This window comes from Stegodyphus dumicola, chromosome 6, assembly GCF_044657685.1.
Source record: "Stegodyphus dumicola isolate Sdum_Otavi_A_Nest chromosome 6, ASM4465768v1".
Classification (NCBI taxonomy): domain Eukaryota; kingdom Metazoa; phylum Arthropoda; class Arachnida; order Araneae; family Eresidae; genus Stegodyphus; species Stegodyphus dumicola.
Window position 1 is genome coordinate 27979467 of NC_140773.1, and position 8451 is coordinate 27987917.

General features: G+C 34.1%; 1 protein-coding gene across 1 annotated transcript in view; it reads right to left on the reverse strand.

Moving 5' to 3' along the window:
- LOC118188096 (pleckstrin homology domain-containing family J member 1-like) overlaps positions 1-2522 on the reverse strand; it is a 42135-nt gene extending 39613 nt beyond the window's left edge. Inside the window, exon 1 of the mRNA XM_035358445.2 lies at positions 2189-2522. Coding sequence (XP_035214336.1) covers positions 2189-2282 — 94 coding nt within the window. The 5' untranslated portion in view covers positions 2283-2522. The remainder of the gene's footprint in view (positions 1-2188) is intronic.
- Between the last annotated feature and the right edge of the window lie 5929 nt (positions 2523-8451).

Consider the following 8451-nt stretch of genomic DNA (forward strand, 5'->3'; position numbering starts at 1 on the left):
TTGGGCAATTTTATCTTAAACATTTTTTACTGTTATTTTTGTCTTTTGAAGTTGGTTTTGTGAATTTAAAGTCGCAATTTTAAATGGAAAATGGCTCCTAGGAGAGAGACCAGTATTGATGTAAGAAAATTTGGAACTTTTCCGTTTTGCCGGCGCAGGCGATAAAGTCGCCAATAGTGCTACAACAGATACCAAACGGAATAACCTCACTGGTAACCATTTATGCCTCAGTTTCTAAATAAGTCGCAGCCATTTCTTATCAGATTGATTGTTTCTTTCAATACTGGCATATAATTACATAGAATTTTTACCAGACAGTTCAATTTTATACCCTAAGCCATTCGCGGTAATTAAATCAACTAGAATGCAATCACACCACTCACCCAAAGGCAAAAATATAGAAAAGGCAAAGTCAAGGGTCATCAGTTCTAATGAGAATGCACTAGCGAAGTAAAGCACCTCGGTTCTACATAATTTCTGAGTAAGCTATTCGTACGAATTGAAATAATTCTTGCATTTAAACTTGTATTCCAAATTAAGATTTAACTTAAAATTAATGTAAATAATTACTGAGAAAATTAGATTTTTGTAGCGTAGTTTACGTGAGATGAGATCACTTGGAATCACGTGATATGAACCGGCGAATCAGGATGTTGAACCATGAAAGCATAGTAAATTCTTCAATTAATGACTTTTTACAAATTTATTGTCTTTATTTATTGGCTTTTTACAAAATTTTAAACAATATTAAAATGTTTATGCCTTCAAAATACAAAATTCTTAGAACGAACATTTATTAGCATTTTTTATGTGTACACCGTATGTTGTCGCCAATAAAGTCTGCTTGGGAAGATTTGCGGCGGCGAAATGGAAAAGTACCGAAAATTTATATTAAGGTTATTTAAGAAAGGAAAATCTTATTGTGAAATAGTCGGTAGAAGCCACTCATGTGTACAGAAAATCATTGGAAGATTTAAAAGCGATGGATTCATTGAAAATAAAAGTGGAAGAGTAAGATATTCTGAGTGATGTAGCCTAAAGAAAAATTTTGAAAGATATCAAGACTGATCCTAAACTAAGTGCAGTCAAACTAGCTGCAGAAACTTCTCGAATAATGTGCAGAAGTGCTCAAACTGTAAGAAATGTGATTAGACATGCTGGATATAGCAGTCAAGCAGCTAGAAAGAAACCATTTATAAGCTTACAAAATCAGAAAAAGCGTTTGGACTTTGCAAAAACTCATCAATTGAAGACGGATAACTTTTGGAAGAAAGTTATATTTAGTGATGAAAGTAAATTCAACATTTTTGGAAGTGATGGTCGTCACACCGTTTGGAGAAAGCAGAACTCCGCTTTGGATCCAAAAAATTTACGTCCTACAGTTAAACATGGTGGTGGCTCCGTCATGGTTTGGGGTTGTATGGCTTCAAATGAGGTAAGAAATTTAGTTTTTATAGATGGCATAATAGATCATAAGCTTTATATAGATATATTCCACAACAATCTTAAAGAAAGTGCAACAAAAATTGGTTTTAGATGGAAAGTTTATATTCCAGCATGACAACGACCCCAAACACATGGCACATAATGTCAAAATGTGGTGTCTTTTTCATTGTAAACAGCAATTGAAAACACCACCACAGTCTCCTGATATCAATGTCATAGAAAATTTGTGGGCCACACTCAAAACAGTGGTCCAAAAACACCAAATTAGGAACTAAGCCCATTTAAAGCAAGTGTTACAAGAAGAATGGGATAAAATATCTTCAGATATCACCAAAAAATTGGTCGAATCAGTACCAAGACGTTTGGAGGACATTATAAAAGCCAAAGGACATGCAACCAAACATTGACACAGTCTTTATATGTGATATATCACAAAAATTTCATTGTTGTATCCTTAATTTTTTGAGGTAAAGATCTGCCTATGTTTATTTCAAATACTAGTGAAATTTTTAATTTTAGATATTTTTTTGTTGATTTTCGTTATTTTTACTGTAAATTAATCCTTTTGTTACATATGAAAATATAAATACGTTTTCTCTTCTAGTTAATGTGTTATTTCCATTGAAACTTGGATTTATCAAGTGAAAGTAAGGTGTATCCTCAATTGTTTGAGCGACTGTATCTTGATAACATTCTAGCAACATCTATAAACGAAACAAAAATTTTAAAATGCAGCAGTTACCTTCTCTGAAACCCGGCCCTTTATAAAATAATCTGCCTTCTTTATCACCCGGTCTGTTTGCAACTGAGGCTATTTCCTTCTCATTAAATCTCATGATTTGTATTTTTTGATAATTTTAAATACATATAAATGCACTGCTACACAAATTCTAAATGCAAAATTACTGGAGTAACATTAGACACAAAGGATCATATGGAAATCTTTCCTGATAACACTATGATGTTACCATGGTGATTTGATTGTGTTCAAAATATAGCTGAAAATGTGTACTAATTTACTTTCAACAAGGCTTTCAATAGCAGTGCACATTTCAATTCATCTAGCAGTGCACTTTAAAATAAGTCTTTTGGCACGAAGGATTCAAACAATTTTGCTCGCTTTGAAATGCTTTCATTCACTATTTAAGTATCAGAATAATCCAACTGATTGGATTCAACAGCCACCGAGGAATTAACACCGCTGAATACTGATAGGTCAATATGGTTTCGAGACCATGCGAACAGGTTGGGTTCACGGTTTTTTGGCTTCTTCCCAAGAGTGAACGGGTGTTAAAAACTCCCCTGAAAAGGCATCTTTAACCTTAGGCTGAAACCCCTTGGCTTACCTATTAAGTGGCTAGATCGACTAAGCAGAGACTAATGCTATAAATCATTTCAGCGCTTTAAAATTGTTTGCACTAGCTGATATTTGAGCCCAAGAAATGTATGCGAACTTGATGGCTCCGCTAACACAAATAGAATGAGAACTTGTCAATAGAGAAATTTGACATGTTTGACGTAAACCCAAAAGATGAAAGATTTCAACCAACCGAGCAAATTCAAAGCTTTGGCTAACAAGAGACCTGAAATTTTCAGCACGTGTTTTGTTGACACTGTATATTAGCAACATGGAGGAAGATCCGGTTTCTAATTGTTAAGTGATTCATTCTGTTGTATGGGACAAAAAACAGAAAATTCTGAAGCTAAAATACGTGGAGATATCTTTAATCAGTAACTGACCACGAAAATAAAAAGTTATATATATTCCCAATTATTGAAAATTCCTTTGGTGGTTGTGTGCTTATTGCATAATATAATTAAGGTAAATAAGAGTAAACATTTCAACTATAACAAAAAATATATTAAGTACTAAAATTACAATCAAAAATACATTACAAAGATCAAAGTAGAGCTCGGAACACAGTTCATACCATCGTCGCGTGCAGTTTCCTAATGAGAAGTCCGAGCAAAGGTCCGAGTGATCACTGACGTCCCTTCACTACGAGAACCTAATTTGACAGGTGGAGCCATCTCTCGAATTGTTAAGTGAAAGTATCTGTGAGAACGCTACATTCCGCTTTTTAGTATCAGCAATTGCATGAAGCATGATCCAGCCAAACAAGGACACTAAGCTGAAACTCTCGATGATAATACCTGAATACTACTAGTTAAAATATACGCGCTAAGGAGAACTCGCATTGGTGGTAGTGTTTCATTGCCCAACGTCTGTAAATGTTATTTCACAAATTTTAAGTTCTAAAATTAGAAGTTTATTATTAAATACTTTTTTATGTATTGTCGGCGTTGTGTGAGTGATCACAGCGCGCTCTGCAGATGGGCTTCCTTTACAGCAAACTGTTTTAAACAAATTTTCCGTAAAGAGGATTCTCCTGTAAATAACGTAGTACACTTGCTTTCTGCAGAATTTGCTTGAAAACTGAATTCGTTGGAACCTTTCTTCCAATCTAGACAAAGCAGAGCTTAATGTTATTGTTCTCATATTGCGCACCGAACGGTACTTCTACAATGTTTCAATGTGTCCTACTTTAAGCCAAGGTAAGCAGCATCTTTTGCGTATAACTTGAGATTTTCTCTCGAGAGTCATCACTGAAGCCTTTCTACAGTCTTTACTAAAATGTGGACTATCACAAAAAATACGTTTAGTGGACGAAATAAGATCTGAAGGAGAAGGGGTGCTATTTCTTGAAGTATCAACTTCCTTTTTAACCTTGAATTCCGAAACCTGATCGAGCCAAATTTAACACGTCCTCAGCATCAACTAAAACTTTCATGAGTATCTCAAGGAATCCTTGTTTTCAAGAACATCGTAGCTGTTATTTCGATATACTTCCCAAGCTCTCAAAACATCTTCAGGAAGACAAAAAAGATCTTTCGTTCTATAGATCTCCTTATCGTAGCTGAACCTCTTACATGTGATTCAGTTGATCGCATAAAGTAACCAATTCTATACATTTCCTACAGTTTAGAGTATTTTCATTATCATTGTTAAATAATTCACGAACATACACTTGTACTAACAAATCGTACTTTCAGTAATTAGGCATAGGACGAAAGTATTAAACTGGCAGCATGAGACCCAGGAGTAATCGCCTGAATCAAATACTGGAACTTATCTTCAGCTGGTAGCTCTTCATCCTCATGAATCCTGAAAAACTGACTTCTAAAAGGATTTAATATCAGGCCTTGGTAGCGCAGTAGGCAGCGCGTCAGTCTCATAATCTCCATTAAATCTCCGAATTTCCAACTTTGCTAATTGATACTTTCGATTACATGGCGAGGGAACTGATCTACCATCAGAATATTAAATGATAAAAGAAATGTAGTCTTCTCTACAGTTTTCACTATAAATTTGAGTAAGTGAAAATTCTTGGCTGGAAATATTCCCCGAATTTTGCGATTTATCCCTCGAGATTTTCTTTAACTTTCAGTTATGCCATCCTCCTCTCAATGAAATAACTAATCCTATGTGATGCACGAAATAATATTGAAATATTCAAAAAGAACCGTCATAATGTAAGAATTAAAGAAAGAGAAGAAACAAAATTTATTTTAACGAATCTGTTGTAGAAAACAACACATTATTCATAATATTTAAAGATTGTTTAAAATTAGTTGTGCTGAATTTCAACTTATTAAATGAAATGCTCACCTAATATACAATGAGATTATTCAAAAAATATAATTTGAACACATTCTTTTTCTATGGTTAAGTTCTATAAATTATCTCAAAGGAGTATCAGCTCAGTAAAGATTTAATGTACGAGTAGAATGGTTCAAAACTGGTAACTGAGGGAAAATTTGAAAGATAGCCTTAACGCTCTCTGAAAAAACATGGAATGATCTTTCCATGTTCTCGCATAACTCTTAATTGAATATTTATTAATAATATTAGTCAAATAATTTATTATTTGAATTATATTCAGCGGAGAGCGAAACATTGGGCTTGAGAAATTTTTCGTTGAGTACAGTAATTCATTAGCTGAAAGATCTTGAAAGTAAATGTTCACTCTGGTTTTCAGAATCTACAGATGGTTATTGAAAGCATTGTACGTTTAATCTTAAATTGCTTGAGAGAGGAGGGTATATCCCTTTCACGCGCGCTATATTATTTTTATAATTTTTCTAACTAAAAACTCTAGAAATTGAATATTATGATCCTAGAGACAAGTAATATATGAATTTAAAAAAATCTACTCTTGCCCATTGTTCTGTGGGTGGTGGTCGCACTGTGAAACCAGCGCGAGTCTAGGACTTTGAAACTTACTGAGGTAGTAGGAAAAACGTTTCCAATAAATGACAAAATTTGCGAATTTTAAAATAATGTATGTATGAGGTGCATTATATGTAAATTTTTTACATTATTTTACAAAGTAAATCGTCTAAAAATTTAAAATAAACATTTATGTAATTTTTCTATAGCAATGAAAATATAAAAACATACATAATAAGGACGTTCGGATAAATGGATGAAAAGCTCGGTAAATTAAGGATAAAAAAACTCAGTGGTTTTTTGTTTGTTTTTAATTTCAAAGAACAAATATTTTGTGACACTGTTTAAAGCCTGTTTTCTCTTTTTGCATAGACCCACATTGCACATTTCGCATATGAATCTTGTTCTACGAGGTTTTTTCCTTGTGCTACAAAATGTACACTGCCTGGATCTTCTAAATTTCACTGGTATATGTCCAGCGTTTCTTTTCATCTGGCACATGAAATTTGTGGGTTTTATGTTAATGGAAGGGGGCGTGGTCTTTTTGGCTTTGGTACGGATCATTCGTTTCCCATTAATATTTATTTTATTCGCATTTCGTTCCAAAATATTTTTAATTTGAATAAAACTTTTACACGATTTCTATTTTTAATTATGGCAAAGTATATTTACCTAAAATTTAAACCATACCAAATAATTTATAAAATCACCATACTAGCTTGGGAAGCAAGTGTGGTGAGATCACATAAAGATCTCTGGAAAAGAAAGACTTTTCACTGGGCAGGTGCATGTATTGTTTAGTAATAAAATAATTCTGTGGTTTCAAAGACAAAGGATTGTGTTAAAATCCTCTAGTGGAGCAGTGGTCGCGCCGCCCTGAAACCACAAAGCAAATGCCATAAATATAGACCTTTTTTATATGTGCAGTTTAATTATTGCAATTTTTTATTGTTCACGATAGAAATCATGATGTGCGACGAATAACTTTTGAAATTTAAAGTTGTTTATATTAATAAAGGTAAGCTATTGTTGCATTTTTCTTTTCTGACGCCAGGTGTTACGTTATATCCTTCCTTCACGTTCGTACGGGGTTCGTAGATTTGGAGTGAATAACGACGCTTGATGAAGTATCGAAATACACTTTATTTACCAGTATTGTCAGGACAGTTCCAAAACACGTTTTACAGTCGATGATGAATTACTATTAACACGCTGTCACGATCAGCGACACAGCCTTCAGGTTATCAGGCTATCACGGTGCAGACAGCTTCCTGCAAAGAACACGCCTCCGCTTTCCGGAGTACAGCTCCCGACTCTGCTTGGTCGTTCTCGGAACTCCACGTACACTCGAGACACTCCACGCTACAACTCACGATGCACTCGACAACACACGAGCACAGCTCCCGACTGTTCGGTTCAGTCGTTCCTGGAGCTCAAAACGCTCTTCCGACATTGCACTAATCGCGATATACTACGACACTCTTTCGGTGCACTCGACGACCCAGTGACTGCAGTAAGTTGCTTTGTCAGATCATTGGCATATACATAGCTACCAACCTTGATGTATAAAAGCAGGAAAAACAGCTGTTAGGTGAAACCATGGTAAAATATATATGGAGTAGTGAAGGAAAGCTGAACAAAGCACTTTTAAACATGAAAACAATATTGATAATAAACACGTATATTACTGTAAAGAAAAACTTAATGCATCTTGTACAAAAATTAAATATAAATATTAACTGGTTTGCATCTTCATATAAAATTTGAAACTGTCAAAACCGGATTGAGAGAATTGCCATCAAATAAAATTTATAAGAAAAATTATCTCAAAAGTCACTTCAGATGAGGATGGAATAATGCAATAAATTCCATTGTTGCTGACTAATACGTTCCTTAGTGAAGACTAAAAACTGAAGAATTAAGAGATTTAGTGGACTACTGGGAAATGTAAGAAAAATTTTGAGTCTCTCAGTTTAGCAAGAGTTAGGAGATATAAATTTAATTCCCCCCCTTAGAAACAAAGAATTAAAGAGGGGAAGTTGACAGCTATGCATGTAAGATATAAAATAAAATTACTAATTTTAATTCAACAGTAGTCTTTTTAATTTGGTTATGTCCCTTTCTCGGAATCTAAACTACCCAGTGATCCAATACAGCATCTTATAGAGAAAGGTTTCCATTTAAGTTCCGAATTAGCTGTCATCATCTAATTATCCTTACATAAGTCACATGAAAGGATTAATCTGGAATTAATAGTACAGAAATAGTTTTTACAATTTTTAAAATGAAGAGGGGAAATACTGAAATTAAAATGAGAAATTATGAAGCTACTGCTAATTTAAGTTATAATTTTGATTAACATATTTTTTATCGCACATGAATACACCTTTTCTTGCATGCAGCTTATTATTTACGAGGTTAAATTAGTTCCATGTAAGTATAAAGCGATTTTCAACTGCACAATCCTTTTGATATAAAAACACAAGGAAACAAACTAACCTGCCTGTACTGCAGCAAATCCAGCCAACAACAACAAATAATTCCAAATGAGCTGTACTAATTTGTATGAATGAAAGTCTACATATGAAATTCTGCAGTTCATTTTCCTTTTTGTACAAATTGATCTATACAATTACGATCTGGCTCAAAGCATACTCCTGACGTAGATCTGGCAGGTGATACGTAACCAAAAAACAATTGCAAGTCCTTGTTGGTTGACTTCCCTTAGGAGTTCCAAAGTTCATCAGGCACTAGTGCTAGCAGCAGGACAGTTC